The 22,965-nt window shown below is 39.7% G+C and overlaps 1 protein-coding gene and 1 long non-coding RNA gene across 2 annotated transcripts; both read left to right on the top strand.

Annotated features, from left to right (window-relative positions):
• The first annotated feature begins 2,605 nt into the window (after positions 1 to 2,605).
• Positions 2,606 to 9,395, top strand: LOC124171418 (lysozyme 2-like). The gene is made up of 7 exons (XM_046550592.1): positions 2,606 to 2,733; positions 2,907 to 2,968; positions 3,337 to 3,516; positions 3,643 to 3,716; positions 5,082 to 5,217; positions 5,372 to 5,446; positions 9,104 to 9,395. The coding sequence occupies exons 2-6, from the start codon at positions 2,911 to 2,913 to the stop codon at positions 5,380 to 5,382; spliced, it is 459 nt and encodes a 152-aa protein (XP_046406548.1). The 5' UTR covers positions 2,606 to 2,733; positions 2,907 to 2,910; the 3' UTR covers positions 5,383 to 5,446; positions 9,104 to 9,395.
• A 5,654-nt stretch (positions 9,396 to 15,049) lies between these two features.
• On the top strand, positions 15,050 to 16,038 carry LOC124171455. The gene is made up of 2 exons (XR_006867723.1): positions 15,050 to 15,832; positions 15,902 to 16,038. It is a non-coding gene; the product is annotated as an uncharacterized LOC124171455 (long non-coding RNA).
• The last annotated feature ends 6,927 nt before the right edge of the window (positions 16,039 to 22,965 follow it).

Raw genomic sequence — 22,965 nt, 5'->3', positions numbered from 1 at the left:
GTTATTTCCATTGCGTAAGTATATTGTCTACTCTCATTACGACTCCTACCTGAAAACTCTGAAATCCTACTTGAAATCTCTAACCACGATTCTGTGGTCATCCTCATGTGCAGCCCCTTTTCCTTTTCTCACTCGCTTCTCCCTTTTTACCCCTTTGTTATCACTAAAGGCTGATTTTACTGCATTTGTGGGCCTGAGTTCCAGTGCTGAGGGATGATTCTCTTAATCTTAGTGGAGTTTATCCTGAGAGCTTGAGAAAGGTAGGTACATAATAAGATACAAAGGTGGAACTTGTTACAATGTAGATGTACAAAATGGGTAAGGAGTGTAATTATGGCAGGAGTCAGATACCCGAGTCTCCATCAATTATGCAAATGTTTCATTTTATAAATAGACAAGGGGAAGTGATGATCCTACTCCATGGTAAACAGTGTCTCAATATCTTTCTCACAAAAACTATTTACCTTGACCTTTTGAGCTTCAATCTTATCTTAAACTACAAACTAACATCAATTTCTAAGTAGGTAGTATCAATATATCTGAAATGGGCACCAATAAATTATGGCATAACAATCATTTACATGATTTAATGGAGATGAATAACATAGTTGCATTCGCAAACTCCTCATGAAGGATGCTCCCTGGAAATGTAGTTTCTACTTGGAAAAATTATTTCATCTCGCAAAATAGAATCAAATACATGATTTCATTTATGTTCCAGCTTCAGCAAAGTGTGGCTATAGGAATAAACATTCACTAGTAAAGCAAGATCTGCACCTTACTGCAAGCTTTTCTTTCATTGCTCCTCCTCCTTACTTAATTAATTGGTTGAACTAATAGTTGGACTCCTTTGATACCTTGCAGTTCCTTTCCAAGTATGGCAGTAGCTAGGTTATTGCCTTATCCAGAATGAATCCTGATCACATAAGAAAATTTGGTGTCGCCAACTTAGGTTTTTTGAGGAGAGAACTCCAAACCTTACCCATCTGTTAAATTAAAGAGCAGTCTTTCCTAAAAAGTATGCCAGCCTTCTCCCCTCCTGCTTCTATCATAAAACCTATCATCCATGTCTGGTTGCCAATTTCCCATGTAAGGGAATTACTTGATGATCAATAAGTATACTACCTCTTTCAATATTGGTCCACACAGAGACATGGGGCAACTATGTTTGACCCTTGAGTTTAAACTAAAGACCTATAAGATACATTTTATTAAATTCTAATTATCCCCTAATAGCTTCACATTACGTTAACTCCATGGATAGAACTAGGATTTTCTAAATGGGGTGGTGCAGCCTGGAAGCTTTGAAGATGGCCCAAGGTGTGGGAGAAGTTGGAATACCCATCAGTTTGGGTATGACTGCGGGGGAAAGGAGACCTAAGAGTAGTGCATACACCACCTGACTGGATCCAGCCTCGAAGATGAGCCCAGGATGAATGTGGGTTACTAAGGAGGATTTGCTGGTGAGTATAGGAAACGAGAAAGAGGCACGCTGACTCGTCAAGATACTCAATGAGGGGCTTCCGAAAAGCCTTAAGCTCTAGACATTCTTGATGAGAGTAAGAAAGGGCCCTGAAAATATGGTCACCCTGTAATCTCTTCGCCGTGATGGATTATCAATAATACAGGATGCGCGAATTACACCCTCTCAGTTCGCAGAACTCAATCAAACATTTAGAATCCAGCCCTGTTCGTAAAAAGAACGAATAAATCTTATTATGGTTGATTGACGTAGAGAACAAGGCACGTGGAGGGCCTTGGCAGCTCTTGCAAAATGACATGGAAGTCATACGATAGAGTCATTAAAATCGTGCTCCATGAGCTTTCTTGAATATGAAGTATTTACATTAGCGGGTACATTGTAAATAAATATCTTCCAAACAATAGGTTTTAAATATACGCTTCATTCAAGTACGACTTCATTACAAATTTCCGCACCAAAGGATGAAGCGTTTAAGTCTCTGGTTACAATTTATAGGTATAGCGTGCTAAAATCGGAAATGTCCCTCGGGAACCCTCAGGCCTTTCATAACGGCCTTCCCCAACAGCCGCGAAGATGACCCGAATGCCCAGAAATTTCTCAGAAAAAAGGGGCGGAGGAGTGACCGATGGCTAGAGGTCTGCAGTCGAACGCTACACCCACATTCAGACCCGTTGGTTTTGGGAGTCAACAGTAAAAATGTGTCCGATCGCGGCCATACGCCAGGCATTCGCATTTCTAGCTGGCGTTCGGCTCTCTGGCTTCACTACCTCGAACAACCCCAACGGAAAGAAGCGTGGGGTGGCAGCGGCTTTCGCATACGTAGGGGTTATCCCAGAAACTAATGCTATTCTGGCTTAGGGCTGCTTGACGGTCTAGCGACTGGCCGAGATAGCACGTTGGCGTTCGGTCCCAGGGGCACTCGGAGACCTTCTGAAAGATTCGTAAAATACAGCCGGAAACCTTGAGGAAATACCCTCTCTCCATCTCTCTCACTGAGATGGCCACTGTTTTCCGACGTTTACGACCGCTTCCCTCTACTGGTGGCTGCCGTCACCATAGCCATAGAGTAACCCGAGTAACCTCTATGGCCGTCACCGCCGTCACCGTGGAGCGCCGTGACCTTGTCATCCTCAACCACAACAACAGGTACTTAGGTCGATTTGGCAACCGCGCACAGAAAGCGTGGGCACCTTGGAGGAAGTATTAAATGATCTCAACATTTTCGTCATCATCATAAATCTTCGAAAAAGGTAATGACCGTTGGCAAGCGATCTCAGAGCCTCTGACTGACACTTTTATGAAAACAATTGAAACTGATTATCTAATGGAAACTTGATAAACTGAAATTTTATTATCTTATTGAGTTTGGCGATTTCTTGGTCTATCAGGGTTTTTCCTACCTTCTCTCTCCGTGATTTTCCAGCAACATGACTTCACGCTTGTGGCTGATTTTTGGAGTCGTAATCTTCTCGGCCTGTGCGACTGGTATGTTATTTCCATGTGCTCCTTTACTGACGAAGTAAATTAGGCATGTCCCTGATTTGAAATAGGTGAAATGTTACTTGCTTATCAACTCCTGAAACGCTGTGACTCAACGTAATGCAATGTTTTTGTTACTGTAGTCAGCAATGGGTGGTCATTTATTGGTGCATCCTTTAGTTTTCCTACGGCGGAGTCTCAATTTTAAGTATTTTCCTTATGAGTCTTAATGAACTCCATGTTCACTCTGTAGTCTATTTTTAGGTTCCCCCCGATGGTTCCGGGAGGGCCATTCCAAAATTATCGTATGTAGTAATTGCATTAAACAGTGCTTTCGTTTTTTTTGCCTACATCGTTGTGTTCATACGTTTTAGGGCTTTTTGTGTCAAACCTGAGCGATGCATGTCTCCGATGTATCTGTCAAGGAACTACCGGCTGCAATATGACTTACGGCTGTGCCAAAGGGTATTGTGGTCCATTTTACATTTCCCGTTTATACTGGATTGATGCTGATAAACCAGTTCTTTCGCAGGATGATCCTGAAAGGGATGGAGGTATGTTGAACATGGTCTAAATTCGCTACTGCTAAACGACCGTAATGGAAATGAAAATACCACAGTTGTCACCATGAGCATGCATATAATCTCATATTTTAATGAAATGTATTGATATGTTTCCAGCTTACCAAGATTGCTCCTTTAATTACAACTGCGCCAAGCTCATAGTGGAGAGATACATGGCCAAATATGGTAGGGTACGTATTCTTTCCACGTTTAATACTGCTTATTTAGGACCTAATTGATACAGTTATTTTGCTCGGGTGCCCTCAGAAACACCCTTTTGTTCATCTCATAATATTTCATATCTATGCAATTTTTGCCATTGCCATGTATTTTTCCTCCAACTTCTTATTTGTGGTCAGCAATTGTCTTGTTTAGAAAAAGTCTCTTCATCTGTCAACCTAATCCCTTGGAAGTGGTTGAATTTCCTGAATCCATTGCAGCTTTTGATGTTGCCTGGAAATTCCAACCATTTGTTTTATCATAACCATCCATCTCTATCTCCATGTATCTAAATTTTATTTCTCTCTTTTTTTTCCTAATAATTCTATCATTTAACTCTGTGGTTCAAGGCCTGTTTACACGGTACATTAACACGTACAGGTTAATGTCTAAATGTATGAATGTGAGAATGAACGCCAAAATGCACTGTGTAACCAGCCAACTTGTGCAAATGCATGCACAGAAAATAGAACCTGTTCTAATTTGGTTCATGCATTCGTAAATGTTCCGTTCCAGTCCACAAAAATCATTCATGCAAACAGACATTAACTCGTACGTGTTAATGTATCGTGTAAACAGGCCTTTAGAGCTGTTATATAGATTTGTTGCTTGGTAAATTCCTACCACTGGTATTTTATGTAGTTTCTTTAGGTTGATAGTTGATAATTTCACATTCATCTTATTAAAAAGAGATAACTTTATGATTTTACATGTAAAATGCAAATATAATATTATTAATAATTGGTAATAAAGTAATATTTGTTTACTTTTATCAGTTTTGAGGTAATAATTCAATAGCTGACCTGAGGTAGAGAGAAATATTGAAAGTATTCAAAAGCTAGCAACAGTGCCCCAATGTCATAGTTCTCCTTGATGTTGAAAAGAGAAAAATCTCTTCCTGAAAATCTTAAGGAAAAATTTTACTGTTTTCATAATTAAACATTTTTTAATCCAGCAACTTTTAGATAATATGCTGGCTTTGCTCTCAAATTGAGTTCCTTTATTGGGAAACAAATGGATAGTTATAAAAACAATATTTTCACTTATAACTCATCATATAGCTCCTAATTATTGCATATAGTCTATGCTCCTTGAATGTAAACTCCCCATAAATATGCATTTGGACTTGCCTCCAAATGATACTGACTTGATGATGATATTGTGATTTTAGAAACCATGGTCATTGTGTTATAAGATTAATACATGAAAATATTGTGTCAAATTAAGAATTGGTTCCTTCCCAGGACATGGATGTCGGCTTCGGGCACTCCATTGTTTAGGAAACAGCACTTAATTTTTCGGGGGTTATCACTGATTCCATTCCCCTTTTTTCTCAGGATTGTAACGGTGACCACATCACCACCTGTGAAGACTATGCTTTAATTCATTTCAATGGTGGGAGCAAATGCAATACTCCAATTACTGGTACTGGTTATTACTCGAGATTCTCAGAGTGTCGTCAGGCAGCATCTGGTAAGATAAATGAAATGTAATATTGTTGATAAAAATGCTCTCATTTTTTTACCGTATTAATTCATGCAATCATGTGTAATTTGTAGGATTGTAATGCAGATAGTTTTTCTCCTCATTATAGGTTCTAATTTAACTGTTATTCTTCTGCTTGCAGGTATTATATAGCATACCTGAGGACTAATGGCCTTTGCCAGCATCACTGTCTGGCCTTGGTATGAGTTATTATATGGTAAGTAAATTCCAAAACCTCATAATTTAAGCTTATTTTCATATTGTTAGCTTTGAAGGTATTTATTGTGCAATATTTTGGATTGCAAATGCACACTTGGTGCAAAATTCAGTTAGTCAAATTTGATTGATTCATAATGCAAAATTTTATGGCATTACTTAAGATGTACCTTGAAATAAAAATGTGCTAATTCAGAGGAAAACTAACGTATACGAAATAAAATGTAATTATGAGCCATAACTTGACCTGAAAGAATATGTAGATAGTAAAACCCTCTTATTATGTACCTTCATTAAAAATATTCTATAAAAACTTACATACTAACATGAAGGGGGCCCTGACCCATCCTGCATGTAGTACATGGAGAAATACCTTCCATGGTGCATATATGTACCTAGGTATTATCATGAAACCTCACCGGAAATAAGTCTGTTTGTGTACCCCAGAGAGGAAAATGAACTTTCTACAAAAACATTTTCTACATAAAATTTGTTTACCATGTGTTTATGCCCAATTCTACTTCTGAATTCCCTATTTTGCATATAGTTTCTGTTAATGGTGGCTTAAAGCTACATTTTCATGCATCTGATTTTGCACTGTCACTAGTTGTGCAGTCTATCAGAAGCAAAAATCCTAACATGACCTCTGGGCATGGTCCCCAAAGACAAAAATTATTACAACCTAAAAACTTTCCTCAAAAGGCACATTTTGCCATCTTGACTGGACTATTTAGACATTGTGTAGCCTTATGAAGTTGTAAAGATTTACTGTTTTTGAGAACATGAAAATTGTATTTTTTTGGTATTTTAGAAGGCTTTGAGCAGTTGGAAGGTATCGTCTCTACAAGAAACAATTATTTTTCATATACAGTGGAACCGTGTTAAAGCGAGTATGGGCTATTGCCAGACCACCACCATTACAAGAGATAGCAGATGCATCGTCAGTTGACCTTATGATTGCCATGTAAAAAAAATTCGTTTTTACAAGGCCCTTTTAGTGCTGGCACTCACCATAGCGAGAGGTTTCATCGGGATCACATCACCTCCACCAAGTCCCTAATCTGCTGGCGATATTTTAGAAATGAAGTTAACATGGAGTGCTCGGGCTTGAATTCATGTGGTAAACTGTCGTTTGATAAATATGTACTTTTATATGTAAATGGGGAACTTGCATGGGTCGTCGATTGCTCTAAAAACTATTTTGAATAAGTAAAATGGATACATTAGCTCGCAGAAATACCTAAAGTTTCTCCATTCATCATCAAAAGAAATAAAAAAATTGACTTTAAAGACAAGAAAAATTTCTCTGAGCCAATCACTGTGCGAAGACTCCCGAGCGTTGCCGAGGCCAGGCGTGACATCATAGGTGCCTAAACAACCGCAGGGAGTTGGGAAATATTCTGAGCGCATGCTGTAAAATTCGTTCTGAGGGAGTATTTAGCTGCTCATCCTCACTTTATTTTGTTCTGTTATTCTTGGGCAAGTTTTCCTATTGCTATTGTGCCTCGATTATTACTTGGGATATTAATAATACGACATTGGGATGATGAAGGACAAGCGTTTCACTTCGTATGTTTTAGTTATCAGAAAAATGGATGATAACATTGCCGCTTGTTCGAATAGTGCACCTGAAATTCATCTACATCTACATAATTCCCCGCAAGCTGCCTAGAAGGCCTGTGGCAGGGGGTGTTAGGACACCAGCCTTTTGGGCACCAAAAATTAATACCACGGCCCTCATGGAATTTTTTATGACAAATTATTGCTAAACATCGGCGGCAAATCGAGATGTAAAAGAAACTTTTAATACTGGAGGATAACGATCGTAAGCTGACGAGCTGTGCTGTTGAATTTGGCAACGCCATATTAGCGGAGAAGGTTGTCCTATCCGTCCTACGGTACAAATTCACAGCAAAAGAGTCTGCACACAATCCACATGTGAGATCCTGAATCGGTTCTGCTGCCAACTCACACACACAAGCTACAACCTATTTCAATAACATATGTAGGTAAATCCATAAACAAAATACTAGCATATACCATAAAAATACAGTGTGAAATAGGCAAATAAAATTATCAAAAAGTGGAAGTCACTACCATTCTTATATTCATCAGGTACAACTTACAACAACAGAGCTCGTTATGATGAAAACAAGTATTTATTCACTGATTTAAAGCCTTAAATTAGCCCACGCAAGTGACACAGGTGACTTTTCTCACTACTATTCGTTGAAATAATAGAATAACAAACTTCACAAACAGTTTCGATTTTAATAGCTTGATCATGAAATGTCATATCTACGGTGAAATATGGAGGTTAACACGCCATTGACAATTTTTGCACTACTGTTAGACATTTATCCATAGTGTAATAGCACTTCTTACGATTCAATCACGATGGAACACTGATAACTCTTGGCCAATATTTTTCAACCGTGTCAAACTTTGTGCATTACGACAACTGGCACTGTGATTATTAGTAGTAGCTTAAAGGGAGATGTCACGTTGAAAATAACACTATTTTGGCACAAAAAATGTTCCTATAGATATCTGCAATGAGCCAGTAAAGTTGCGTTGACTGGAATCCACCTCATAATACAAGCACAGGCAGTCCTAAACGACGAATTCTTCGGTACCTACGAATAAATGGATGAAGTTATTGCATATAAAAGCATAGCAGACATTAGTAAAAATCAAAATTGTTTTAATTACATACTTAAATGAATGATATGCCATCGATAACATTAACTTACAATCAACGTATCCCCTTCTAACGGCCGTGGCTCAGACTCCTACAATGTTGTTGTTTAGGCATTATAAAATTTTTGGTTTAACTGCTCCAGTTTTAGATTTTATGCCCTTACTCAGATATTAGTATTATAAATAATACAAAATATGAGGGCTTCCGAGCCTCTATCGTCGGATATTTATCTTGAAATAGAAAATAATCAACACGTCTCACAAACGAAGCTCTCACAACTGCTGGCAACTATTACAAACAATCACAACAATTGCTTTGTGTGATGTTTAGGCACCTTTGACGTCATCGAGGCTTCGTTGGCAGTGGCTTGGGGGGTGAGGGAGATTTTGGAGCGCTTTAAAATTCAATAAATTTATCATTGAATATCTCGCGAAGGAAAACTCAGATTTACATGCGGTTTTCTTTGTTGAATTCAGAAAATAATTTTCTGTCCGCCTGTGAAACAAAAAAAATTCATGCAAGTTCCTCATTTTGTCAGGGCAGCAGAAAACTGCTTAATATTGCAAAATTTTGCTATATTTGTGTTTGTTATATAGCAGTTCTACTGTAGCCTAAGTTATCATAGGTATGAATAATATCTTTAATGGCTTATAAATTCAAGTGTAAACTGGTTGGGCTTATGTGTTAGAAATTCTAAGCTTCGGGTATTCCTTGGGCTTAGGGTGGAGTAGCCTCTGCTCTACAGCATCATAACTTACCTTGACATTGAAGCTCTGTGTGAGTGAATGATTGACAGTGAAAGAGCATTCTTACTCTGTATGGAACTCAGTTGGTTACCAATACATATTTATACCTAATAGGCATTTATGTAGCCAATCCATCTCAAGGAAATTTCGGCATTGTAACTGTCAAATTGATTTCCTATACGGTTTGTTAATCATCTATTATTCCTTTCAGGTAAATTATGGTGATATTGGACGTATTTTACAAGACAAGAAACACAATACATAGTTTTGAAAATTTGGAAGTTTGATTGTTGAAGCTTTTTTATTGATGCACTATGTTAATTATAACTAAAGACTTTATAATCTTCAAGAATAATTGATGAGCATTATTAGATTTTTTATTTGGATGAATCTTATTTTTATATTTTTGAGTGTGAATTTTGTATGAAAGATATGATTGTATTTCTGGTTGAAAATTCACTGAATGAATGTAATTATTTCTATGATAAAAATTTTTATAGAAATTTAATTGTATTTTATTTTATATTTTTGGGGAGCATGAGACATCAAGCTTATATTTTCATTTTGTATGCAACAATTTTCACATGGATTTCTCCATTACACATGCTAATGTGGAAGAAAGTAAAACTTTTCATTTTTCCTGGTTGTATTGAATCCATAGGACAAAAAAAGCCTGTTTGCTTGACTCTGAGGAGTGTTACACTCATCCATACCCAGCAATTGTCATGGAAAGGAATTAAGCTGTCTTCGGGGCAACATATCCTGGCAAAGAAAGCTTTGGATGTGAAATTAGCATTCAAATAAACGTGAAAACATACATCTGGCTTACACCTCAAGTATTTAAATTTGAGCATGGAAAATTTACACAACTTTGAAGAATCACCCATTGGTTACAAGATTTTATTATTCATTTTAAATGTAAACCATCATATTGTTTTCAATAATTGCTCTTTGGCAGACATCATTGCAAAACTTGGCACGACTGATATTTTGTCATTGCAAATAAGAGTACAAAATTTAAATGATAAGTGTAGAGCATAAAGGCAAACTGTACTATTGCGCATGTTACTGAGAAGATTTATGGGGAAGTAACATAGAAATTCTGCTGAACAATTATTCTTTCCATACCAGTAAATTTTGTAGATCATCAGTGTGTACAAACAGAAAGGTCATTTTTACTGATTTATATTTAACAGGTAGCAAATGGCATAGTGTAACTTGCCATAGCACGCAGAAGTCATTTCAGCCTGCAACTGATAAGCAGCTTGTACAAAAGACTGCACTGATCCATATACAGTTGACTCTCGTTAATACGAACAACGTTATTACGAAGTTCTCGTCTTCACGAAGCAAATAGTTGTTCCGACGGAAAGGCCTATTCAAGCTGTAGGAAAAGAAACGTTATTACGAAAATTTTATTTTACGAAATTACGAACCTCAGTCCTGGTCCCGGCGGTTACAAAATGAAATTTATTACGAAGTTCCACGCATAAGCTATGGCATTTAGATGGATATTCACTACGCTAAGTTTTATTAATAACGCCACGTTTAAGTTCTCCTCGTGTACTGTGATCAAGAGCGTCGTTTATGGTTCTTTCTTCACCACACACGCAACGTCATATAATAAGCTTCATTCCTGGGAAATCATGGTGACAGTCTCATTACAGCTCGTAAATTTGATGTACAGTTAGTTCTCTTCCTACGCACATTCGATTCACGAACTTTCAGGGCCAGCATTCAAAAATTTCGAATTTTGCGCCTTTTGATTTGGTCGTTGCTACGCGGTGCGGCGTGGAGGAAAACGTACCCTGGGGCATAATCTGAGCAAAGTATCATTGAATCCGGTGTGAAGTTAGGAACTGTTCAGCGTTTCGCCTGTTGTTCCTTGCAGCGGAGAGCGATTTTTTCGGTTCCGGGTGCGTTGCACGCCCTGTTAGATCAGTTCGCCACAATCGAGTTCGCGCACAATTGTTATGAAGTGTTGCATTCTTCAGGATAACCTTACTCCTCGATGCCTTGCATACAATCCGGCTAGCGAGAGTTGTCCGATGACGGCACAATAGGAGGTGCGGATAACGCTGCGCCAGCACGGTTTGCAGCCAATCGCTGTCCCCAAACGCACCTCACACCATCGCCTAGTCATACAACTTCTTTAAATGCATAAAGAGCAGCGAAATAAGCCTGATCCACTAAAACATGCCCTTTCTTCGAATCCCCAAAACAAGTGATTCTTCCACAGGGTCCTTCACGCTCGTCGTCCTTTCCGTCTCCTTTCTTCACGGAACCCTTTGTAGGCGTTTCACTTCCTTGCCTGGCAACGCTGCCCCGACCTAGACTATTCTGCGTGTCATCGGACAACTCTAGGCGTCCGGACCGTAGGTTTATCAACTTAGGAACAAGGTCTCGGAACGCATCTAGTTCGTAAATCGGACTTACTGTACTCAGGAAGATATCAACCCTCGATTACGTCTCGCCGCATGCCGAAACTGAAACGAATTTTCCTGTTTATATATATTTCCGCGTAATTTATTCGCGTTTATCACCTACGGTTTTTTCCGACGATTCCTAAAAGAAACGTTCATACGAACTTCGGTATTACGAACCTCCGGTTTTTCGGTCCCGTGAACTTCGCAATAACGAGGGTCTACTGTATTCTCACCTGTAGAATATCCTTCCATTTCTGTATGAACAGCAAAGATGGTTTTGCTAGTGGTGGCTTGCGTCGCCCTAATGGCGGCATTGAGATTGTGTCTTTCCCTTACCTTCCATCCCTATCCCTAGACGTTAAATGGAAGATGGGGCTTTCTAGTCCCAATCTCGCCCAATAAAGTAGATTTATTATAATTAGGCATAATCACTTCATGGCGGCATCTCCTTTCCCTTTTTCTTTCTGTCCTCAACCTCTTGAGGAGGTGCTGGAGTAAAAGTCTCAAACTTGGTTCCTGACCCTCAGGAAAGTACCCGTGCGGGCCCACCCTGGGTACCAGATTTCATATCCTGACCAATTGATTACTGGTGTGGATGTATATTAAAGCTGTGCATTGGGGGGTGATTCATGTCATGAGGTGCCAGTTATTGCAACTAGGAATGGTCGGATTGCATACTTCGGCTCCAAATATCTGCATATATTGCCCGTCACCGGATACTTCGGATCCTAATTTCTCTGAAGACATAGAATCTGGATCCAAAATTTTAAATTAATGCTTCGGTGAATGCAGCTTTCCATAGGAGGGAGTGGAAAGAGTTCTGATCCTCTCTTCGCTTGCGCCGTTGCATTTCGATACTTGTCCCATTAATGAAACATTTTGATTAAAAGGTCTCGCAGGAGTTATGAAACAGAATTTTAGCCGTGGAAAATTCTATGGCAAAATACGACAGGTGCATAGTGTGATTCTTCCCCAAGAGATAGAACAACCATCAGGGGAATCTCAGCACCATAGGATAATTACCACATCAAAAGTAACTATGTCCCATGTTTCAAAAAACCGCCTTCGGATATCCATCAGCCCGTGCCTCTGATGTTTTCTTTTCCTTTCTGAGACCACGCTGACCATAAGTCATTACCTTTGAAGGAAAATATCAAGTTAAATGAGAACTATGGAAATGTATTTCATCCCTACCCCATCTCACTCACTGACCTTTTTCTTCTTGCCTGCTTCAATTCTCTGTCTCTGGAGGACAAAGGCTAGGTGAGTGACTTACTTGGCCCAAAGATGTCTTGATAACTTTTGGCAATTGAATGACATCGATGAGAGTCAAAAAAGAATGAGACCAAACACAACATATTTGTGACAGTATTTAGATATTTTGATCTCTAATTGATTGACACTATAACTTTTGGATGCAACAAGACTTTATACAAAACAATATTCGACATTGTCCAAACAGCACTATTTTGAAAGAACAAGTGTAGCATTAGCACCCTCAAACAAGAAGAGAGAGACTGGAATGCCAACTGCATATATCACATAGCTCGGCTGGCTTCGCTTTGAAGGCGACAACGTCACACAATAGCAAGATCTGACATGTTCGTCCTTGACTCCCTCATTTGTAGCCTTGCTGCGGCGATTGAGGGAGCACGCTCCTTCCCCTCCACCTCTCCGTAATGCACATTTGCTGTCAACCCATTCCTCTCGCAAAGCGGTTGTCTCGTTCAGTTCTCACACCTCCCTCGTCACACATGACGTTAATGTTGTTCTAAACATTGTTAATATGTTACGTATTGCACAATTGCAATTTAATGATACACTGATAAAAATGTCCTTCATTGTGTAGAAACATTTTTATTGAAATAAGGAGAACTCATTGTTAGCCATGTGCGTGCACTATGGTGTGGAACTATTGTGAGGAAGTGAAAAATCCACCTCACCACAACTGAAGCATTTGGGGATGAGACACAATGTGATGAGAAAGTGACAAAATTCGGGGGATACGTGTGTGAGGAAAATCTGAACTCAGTCGATGGTTTATCCGGTGATAAAAAAACTATTTTCACTTCCAAACCCAAGCATAATACTTTAGATCCTGAGTTTGTAAAGATATTAGTGTTTAGAAAAATAAATTGAAAGCGTTTAATAATGATTTTTAATCGGAAAAAATCGTAAAATGCGTATGGCAATGTAAACAGAATTCCTTTAATTGTATGTACCTAGAAGAAACTTGAATAATTACTTCATTGTATAGCAGGCCAATAAAAATGCATTTGGATCCGAAAATAACTGAAGATTGGACACCTGGAATCAAGTATCCAGTTTGGAAAAAAAATCCTGGATCCGTCCATCCCTAATTGTAACATAACTTTCAATTTTATGTACTTTATTTAAGAAATTGGAAAAAAAATTCTTATATGAACCTTTTTATCTGAAATCTACTGCCCTTATTCCATCATTTCTGTCAGATCTAGAACGAAGGTGATGCTCCAAAGTTATATTTTACACATTTATATTATGCACCATAGTTTGGGCAGCATCCACTACAGCTTGTATCCTAAAATGAGGGAGGTGTAGGTTTTAGTATTTTGTGCAGTGGTATCATGCCAAAATTAGTAGTGCCAGAACGTTCTTTCCTTAAATTTCTTTAAACTGAAATATTACTCTGTGTGTTCCAATTATTTCAGCAAATATAGAATAAACAAATCGAAAAAATGTTTGTTTTGGTTACGAATGTATGTATTAGAAATTTTGATGGACCAAAATTGATAAAAGTGTTATTTAACTATTAAGTCTTTTCTTAAGCAGTGCTGGAACGGCGTCGCATCATGCTCCACCACCATGACACCACTGGTTTTGTGGTATACTTTTGAAATATAGCCAAAACTGGAGTTTACTTTGAAAGACAGGTGATCCAAAAGTATAAATGACTCCCTGGTGGTGATTAATTCAGCGTTTTTATTTGAATGTGGCTAATGACAGCTTTTGTGGTCCTCAAGTCTCGATGGCAGAGTGAGTATCACCAGAAAAATCAATGTTAAAATGACTAGCAGTTGCCCTTGGCCTTAACATTTGCAAATTAAAATTGAAGGATTCATAGAAATTAGGTCCACTTGAAAAAATTTATTCTGCCATTTAATAAACATCCTCTTTAAAGCTTGACTTTTCATTTTCCAATGTTAGTGGTTGTCCTTCAAGAACCCAGCAGAAAAACCATTCAAAAATTTTAACAGGACAAAATTACCATTTGGGTGTGTAAATTATGTATATGTGTACGAAACATACAACAATAGTAAACAGATGAAGTAAATAGTGAAATGTCATAATGATAAAACATAGCTGCCAATTTCTCACTTCTACGGAAAACCAGAGTAAAGGATAAGATAGGTCGTTTTCCTCAAGTCCCCAATTGAAGGGGGTCCCTTCAAAAACTTCCTGTATGCAATAAAGTGAGGGGAAAATCCCTAAGGAAAACATTTTCCCTGACTCCAAATTTATCTCACTACATTACGTCAATGCGTGATTAATATTAATCGATGTTCTTTCAAACATGTAGGGATTACGTATTTTAGTTTTTCATAGGAGAAAGCTCAAGGAACCACTGAGGAAAAACATTTTTTAGACTCCTTGCAACGCGCCACCACTCCGTTCATCTATGCTTTGAAAACAGCATACCATTAAGGATGAAATTTTATTGTACATACTTGGGTTACTGTGATTGAATAAACATAAACGTAACTAGGAGTGTCCCAATGATGATGGCGCATCCCCCTCTCGACTGCATGAAATTCAAGGATGAAATTATGATAGCGTGTCTAAAGTGACCGCTTTGGGGAAACTGAAGACGAGGAAGGGCCCCAGCGAAGGCAGAATACCGGATGAAGTGTTGCGTCAAATGCCGATCTTTGCTGCCTCCATGCTAATCCGTCTATTTTCAGCCTGCTTCGGCATGGGGTAGTACTTCCCACAATAGTTGAAGCTTTCCAGGATTCTTCTCAACCCGAAGCCGGCCAAGATCAGGAAGGACATCTCCAACTACCGGTCCATGGCGCTCTTGGCAACACTAGGGAAGCTTCTAGAGAGGACGCTGCTGTCGTACATCAAGCCAAAGCCGCGTCATACTTCCTCCGAATTAGTGCAGCATCATTCCACCACCCACCGACTGGTGAGGATAACGGACTTAATCACAATCGGATTCAACAGGAAATGCTGCGCGAAGCCTGCTTTCTTTGGCGTGCAGGAGCCTTAGGTTGGGTTTGGAACCGAAGACTTTTGGTGAATATGAAGAAATTTCAGTTATTTTTTTACTATAAAGTCTCATCGGGTGACATCTGGCTCAATCAGCCTTCTCTGTCATAGAACTATTCAAGCCGTATCAGCTCTTGGGCCGATCCTATTCAACTCTATACGGCCGACTCCAGCCGATCTCTAGCAACTCCGGCTGTAACACGATTATCTCGCTAGATGACGTGGTAGTGGTTGCAAGATCCATAAGACACACACAGCGGCCTGTATGTCCTATTTACAGTCCTCTGTATATCTGCAGATGACTGTAGATAGATTACTCCTGTGATATGCAGAATGGCGGATCAGCACAAATGCGGGAAATGGGAAGGCGGTCTTCTTTGTTGGAGTTCCTCCACGACAGCCCAGTAAGATCCTCGTGGACGTCGATGAGACGCCCTGGGAGGACAACAGGATGCAAAGTGGGCTGAAATCGAATAAAGCTGGCTAAAATTCGCCGTAGTCTTAGGTATAGCTAGATTAATGAAAATATTTGCATATTGTGTATTTTAAAGATGCAATGAAACTTATTTAGGATGATGACCGAGTCCACAAAATTATTTAGATGGGCGATGTTAATTAAAAAATATGATTAATTGATGCGGAAAGCATAGTTGCCAGAGACAAGACAAAAATTTTTGTACGGGAATATCAAGGGAAAGGTAGAATTTCTAATATTGATGACAACGTTAACGCTATAAAGTTACTGTGCAAAGTGTAAGTGATGATTAAAAATCGCTATTGAATGTTTAAACTTGAAATTTTGATTATTGAAGCGTAATAATACAAAAAATACAATAAAGAAATATTTTTATTGCTCATTGCTAAAAAAAAGAGACTTAAACTCCTATTCTGAGTCGGAGGATGAAAACTCCTCATATTTTATAATATTTTCTTCTATTACCAGAAGATTTTTCACGTCCTCTGGTAATTTATACTTTACGGTGAAACCCCGCGGAACAAGAAATAAATGGATCTGATTTAAGCCTATGGAAAAGGTCATAGTTTGTGGCAATCCCGGACACTTTTCTGGTATGTTTTTCACGATATCCCCTCATGCCGGGCTTTCAATGCATCTCCCCAAGAGGCAAAATGGCATGTTTCACTCTTCCCGCTCCATTTATTAAAAATTTGAGATTAGTTGGCGTCACGTCTCCTTCCAAAAAAGTTTTTTTTTGTGTAAAAACCTTTTTTGGAAGGAGTCGAGAATTAAACACGAATGATTTCTTCTGCTTCATGGACCCCTCTATTTGACAAGACTATAGCACGTAAATCTTGGCGAGTAATTTCCGTTGTGTCCATATGTGAGTAACACTGTGACTATCCTTCGGCACAAACTTCGGAAAGGAATACTTAAGGGAGACTGATGATGAGCACTCGGCTGGAAATGATCTAGCCAATAGCTTAGACGGTATATTAAGGGAAAACTCAATTATTAGACTGGAAAAATGTGCACATTTTCAAGTTCAAAGAGCAAATCTGGGTACATGAAGGGGTAGCCGCCGAGGACAAAGGGCCTGAGGAGCGCGCGAACCGTTATATTTATTGCCGTCCGAACGTGGCTTCCGCGCCAAGACCTGAGGGTAAAATCGTCAGAAGAGGATATTTACCATAAAGGCACTGCAAATGATAAGCAGTTGAGTGCAATGCACACAAGATTTAAGGAAAATATAGTCTCTCGATAGAACCTAGCGTGATATGCGTAGTAGTCTGATTGCGCAAAGAAAAAAGAGGAAAGTCACTCCACGACGCCCGAGTTCAGAGATTCTCTCAGCCCACAGTGAAAGTAGACGCAGCGACCCTGACCGGAACCAGCCAAGGAAGCCATCTCCATCCACGACACTGAGAGCCGATAAGTACTCTTGTCACCCTACATTCCGTCCCCCCCCCCCCCTGAATTCAGAAGATCCCCGAAGAGCCCCTATTTCCCCCATTCAAGACCAGAAGAATCGTGAAAATAGTCCCTTGCATTTTTTTAAATTTTTGTTTGTCCTCCCGTTTTCCCCGTGAGTGGGTGAATAATTGTAGTATTTAAGACAGTGTGTTTAAATTAATATTGGCGTTGTTTATAGTTCACCTGTTTCGTTTTTGAAATCACGCCATACATTCGTTAAAAGCAGAGTTTTTGACTAATTGTTCTTTTATTGATTGATAGTTGTTTTTTTTATTTTTGCAAAGAACGAATTGTTTTGCAAAGAACGAATTGTTTTCATTATTATGTCACTTGCCAGTAGTGTTTTTTTAAGGTTAAGAGAAACGTTCAATTAATGTGTTTTATAGTATATTTCAAGATTGATTTGTGCATTAAATGTTTTGTTGAACTCGTAAATTTCAGCGTAAGCCTTCGTTATTTCGTGTACGCCAGCCCTCATTCAGCAATAGAAACCTACCCCACACCCACTTTCTTCTTTCTTACCCCCTCTTTCTTCCCCCCACCTCCCCTTTCTCCCAACCCACGACCCGTCCCGGACGAACCCTCCCACAGTCCCACCCACCAGGGCGGGTTACAATACATACATATAACTAACCACGGACCCAGCTAGGAATTAAGGCTAGGGGGGGGGGGTTTCAGGCGCAACTAATATAGGGGGGGTCTGGAAGTGTGGTATACCCGCCAGGGTAAGCGGGAGGTACGGGGTCCCTCCGCCAGAAAAATTAAGATAAATGGTTCAAAATGTTGAGTTTTACGGCCTTCTGAGGGATATTTTGTTAATCCTCGCACTATTCTGTAAGGATATCAATCCAGTTAAGTAAAATATATGTAACTTAAAAATTTCTCTGAGCTCTGGGCGACCATGGCGAGGGGGTGTTTATCCCCCAAAAGAACCCCCTCGCTGCGCCACAATAACGAACATATATAAATAAGAAGATTTAACGTATTTGATTATCTAGGCATTCTAGAACAATACTATGCAACTTTTGGACCGATACAAGATGGTAAAAAATTGGTTTTAGGCCAGCTTTTTTAGATTTCCGCCCACTATGCGATGTATCTCGGCGAGAAGCTGTACAGGACCCTCTCCTTCCGGCCACACGCCATAAACGTTGCACAAGGGGCGAGGATAAAGGGACTAGGCGCCCATACTCCCGTCGCCGCACCTGTCCTGAGACAGTAAAAAGGAGACCTACAAAATGGCCATTTGGCCAGTGATTACGTATGCCAGTATGGAGCAGCAGACACGATGACGACCGCTCACGGTCACGGAGACCATGGCGCTGAAAAGCATCCTGTCCTTGGGATGGAATTATTCGCGAGAGATCCTCTACGCCTTGACGGGAATGTACACCATAGAAAACGACCGGAGGAAGAATTCCGAGAACTTATTTCAAAAGCCGAAGACTCGGCCTTGGCGTAAATAAGGAAAATAGCCACGGCAAAACCGACGACTTGGGAGCGATATAAGCGACCTTGCTCTTCGACCAGGAGGATCACGAAGGACACAGAGAAAGTGAAGGTCCTTAAAAAAATAAAATAACGGGAGAATCTCTCCGATGAAGACATCGGCAGAAAAAGAAAAAAAATCTGAGCTGCTGCTAGGATCGGGCAATGAGGACTGCCTGACCAAAACACCACCCCTGGTCGGTTGCAGGGCCAGGTCAAAGGTGGAACCCGAGCCCTGGGCCACCCGCCAACCCAGGGCTACCCACTTAGCATGAGCCTTCCGCTAATATAGAGGTAAATCGAAAAAAAAAAACAGAAAAAAACATCATGTCTGAGGGAATTCGAAGTGAAGCTGGGCTGTTTTTTTGTCAATATGTAGTCATCAACATTGGCGTAAATAAATGGTTAACTTTGATGATAAAAAACACACTATCCGTTATTTGTATGGATATATATTGCTAATATTTTTTCTGAAAATTGTGAAACGTTTCCCGTTATTACGTTACTAATTGCAACACCTTGAAACAGCGGGCATCCTGCCCTCCCACTAGAATGGGCCTCGGACCACCCACATCCTATAGCCGGCCCTGGTCGGTTGCCTCCCCTCCCCCCTTCGAAGTAAGGGAAAATAATTACTGCATTAGATGACTTTCCGTCATATTTTTATCTTAGATTATTATTCGCATATAATCAAATGTGAAATATCATACGGTTTCCTAATTTTAAAATAGTTAACCATAAATTGATCTTGACCCCCACGAGCGGGGTTACTAGTGGGACTTGGTTTTGGGAGGATGGATCAGATTGGATATTACACCACACCGAATAATAATACACAAAAGTTTTCTTAATATTTTGAATATATTTTAGAAAAACTTGCCCAATATATGTATCACTTTTAGACTTTTTAAGTTAAAAGTCAGTTTTTTTCACTGTAATAAAGGCGAGTGCCAAAAAAACTTGAGCTACACAAAAAAAATTTTTTTTGGAAGGAGACGAGACACCAACTAATCTCAATTTTTTTAATAAATCGAGCGGGAAGAATGAAAAATGCCATTTTGTCTCTTGGGAAGATGCATTGAAAGCCCGGCATGAGGAGATATCGTGAAAAACATACCAGAAAAGTGCCCGGGATTGCCACAAACCATGACCTTTTCCATAGGCTTAAATCAGATCCTTTTATTTCTTGCTCTGCGGGGTTTCGCCGTAAAGTACAAATTACCAGAGGACGTAAAAAATCTTCTGGTGTTGGAAGAAAATATTATGAAATCTGAGGAGTTTTCATCACCTGACTCAGAGTAGGAGTTTATTCTCTAAGCAAGAATAACAATTATCTGCTTCCCAGTCTTTTTTGTATTTCTTATCTTAATGTCGTTCCTCCTCTTTCGCTACTGTCAACAAAGTTTGGGTGACCTCTTTCACGAATATTTCGACCGCATGGGTAATACATGGAATATTTAACTTCAAATTTGGACGTTGCTCAAACGATTTTTGAATTTCCAACAGCGGTAATGTCAGATATAACTGTAGGTACCGTGGTCTCTCCCCAATTTGTCATCAGCGGGTATTCCTTTACGTCGATATTAAAATGTAGCAATAAAAAAAATCTCGGGTTGCTCGCCAAGTCGCACTCATCAGATATTTATTATATAGCAAGCAGTACATTGTCTTGGTGACCAAAAAATCCGTTCCTTTGAATAACCGGATGAATGACTGCTTTCAGCTCTTCCAGCAGTACTCTCAACCAGTTGATGAGCCTACAAAAATATTTCATCACTTCTCTAAAAGTTGGTAACGTAGATTTGTTTAACGCCGACGAGACGCCAAAAAGGGACAACTCGTCTCATTACGCGTTCTTTTTTTACTTTCTACCATTTCCCGATTTATATTATCAAAGACGAGCGCCTTCCTAGCAGCACACGTAGGATGAATTTTGGTGCGTTCGGGACGTAAGACGGGGAGAGACGAGCGGGGAGGGGCGGGAGCCGCTCTTCTATCCGCGACGCTGCGTGGGCGTTGGAATACTTTCTTCGCCGACGCGCTCTCAAATTTGGCATTTTGTGGCTTAACGGTGGCAGATAAGTCAAAGTGCACGAAATATTTGCTCTAGAATAGCAGTAACTTGGCATAATCTATAGGGAATGACCATAAAATGTTAAATTTTTCGATTTCGACCCTACTCCCTACCCTACTCGATAAATGGCATATGAGCGAGGGTCAGGGGTTCACCTAGAGGTCTCAAAATTTTCAGGCTTTATTTTTAAACACTCCCAAAACATTTTTTCATTGGGCCTGATGGATTTGAAAAAAAAATCGATTTTTCCGATCCGCCCTAGTGTATAATCAGTTTAAATAAAACGTTCAAACTTTGCATGGGACTCGATCATTTTTTATTACGATAAAAGTAGAAGTAGCGTTAGATATCTTTTGCGCCCCCCCTCCCTTGAGTTTTTTTCTGTATCCGCCACTGCCTAGAGTTCATCGTTGTCTGTATATTTGAATGGTCTTCCTCATGATGTGCCCTCAAGGAAGGACACGCGACGAGGAAGGCCATTCAAATATACCCACACACTTGACACAACGGGCAAGCAACCTAAAATAAAACTGCGATTGGCGAGTTTAGATGTCTTCCACCATTTGAAGCATACGAAAACCACACTTACTCCTGCCTCATCATAATGTCAAAGGACAAATCAATACTCCCTTTCTACACCTCTAGCGAGCTTAAAGTGAGGAAGCCATTTTCACTTCTTAAGCTATGCCAAGTAGGAAGCTAAATCCATCAGGCTTGTATTTCGGCGAAATGTGATAGAATTATCTATTAATAGGAACTTGGTAAAGCACAGCTTATTTAATATTCCATAATTTCTACGTTATTTTTCTACTAACTCTATTGCAAACTGTTCCATATAGATGCCAAAAAGTTCATTTTCGTCTTCATTTTGTAAGTTTCTACGGTAGATTGATTCTACACAAGTCTCCTCCTTCGATCACCAGCACCATGAGCATCCCTCTTCCCGCAAAAATTCTGAATACGCTTTTTCTCCTACCACCCTCCAGCTAGCTCACACGAGAACATGAAATATCAAAGAAAAATTTAAATATAATGAAAAATCTATGGGCAAGATTGGGATACTGCCCGATTTTATAGTTGGTGAACTTATAGAACTCAGGGGAGAGGCGTTTAAGAGACTTCTCCGCCTCATCCCTGAATTCTAGTCGTACACAAAAACGCAAAATTTGACAGTAATATTTAAACAAATGAAAATGGTGGCTTAGCGAGCGAAAGGTACTGCAACTAATCGAAGCGTCTCCGGTTCCAATCCCGGGTGAAGCCTTCGGACTCCCGAAAATATAAATCCTAGAAGGTGTCTCAATTAAATGAATTGGTTCCCCTACCATAAATTGGTGAATATTATTGCGGGGTGACCTCTGTCATGACCTTCATCCTTCGGGGGAAGAGCTAATCACAATCTCACTCGAGTAATAATATTAATACAATGTTGCCGGGGAAATTTTGGCATGCATCGCGTCCTGCAGCTTATGCACATTGGCGGATCTACTAAAAAAAATAAATAAATAAAACTAAAAAGTAGATTTCCAGGGCGCTAGCTCCCGCTTAGCATAAATAGTACCTACACTCAGGGGCGCAGCTAGGAATTTAGGCTAGGGGGTTTCAGGCGCAACTAATACCGGGGTGCCCGGGGTGTGGTATACCCGCCAGGGTAAGCGGTAGGTGCGGGGGACCTCCGCCAAAAAAAATGAAGATAAATGGTTCAAATATGTTGAGTTTTACGGCCTTCCGAGGGATATTTTGTTAATCCTCACACTATTCTAAAAGCAATATTAATCCAATTAATTAAAATAGATTAAACTTAAAAATTTCTTTGAGCCCAGGGGGGGTTATCCCCCAAAACCCCCCCTCGCTGCGCCACTGCCTACTCCTCAGAAAAAAGGAAATGCGAATGACTATTGGGA

This window comes from Ischnura elegans, chromosome X, assembly GCF_921293095.1.
Source record: "Ischnura elegans chromosome X, ioIscEleg1.1, whole genome shotgun sequence".
NCBI lineage: Eukaryota > Metazoa > Arthropoda > Insecta > Odonata > Coenagrionidae > Ischnura > Ischnura elegans.
This window is presented reverse-complemented; position numbering and strand designations above follow the sequence as displayed.

What these genes read in the sequence shown, in the direction of transcription:
- LOC124171418 (XM_046550592.1), top strand. Translation starts at nt 2,911, where the DNA reads ATGACTTCACGCTTGTGGCTGATTTTTGGAGTCGTAATCTTCTCGGCC. An exon ending in TGATCCTGAAAGGGATGGAG is followed by an intron (nt 3,517 to 3,642) that starts GTATGTTGAACA and finishes ATATGTTTCCAG; the next exon opens with CTTACCAAGATTGCTCCTTT. An exon ending in ACATGGCCAAATATGGTAGG is followed by an intron (nt 3,717 to 5,081) that starts GTACGTATTCTT and finishes CTTTTTTCTCAG; the next exon opens with GATTGTAACGGTGACCACAT.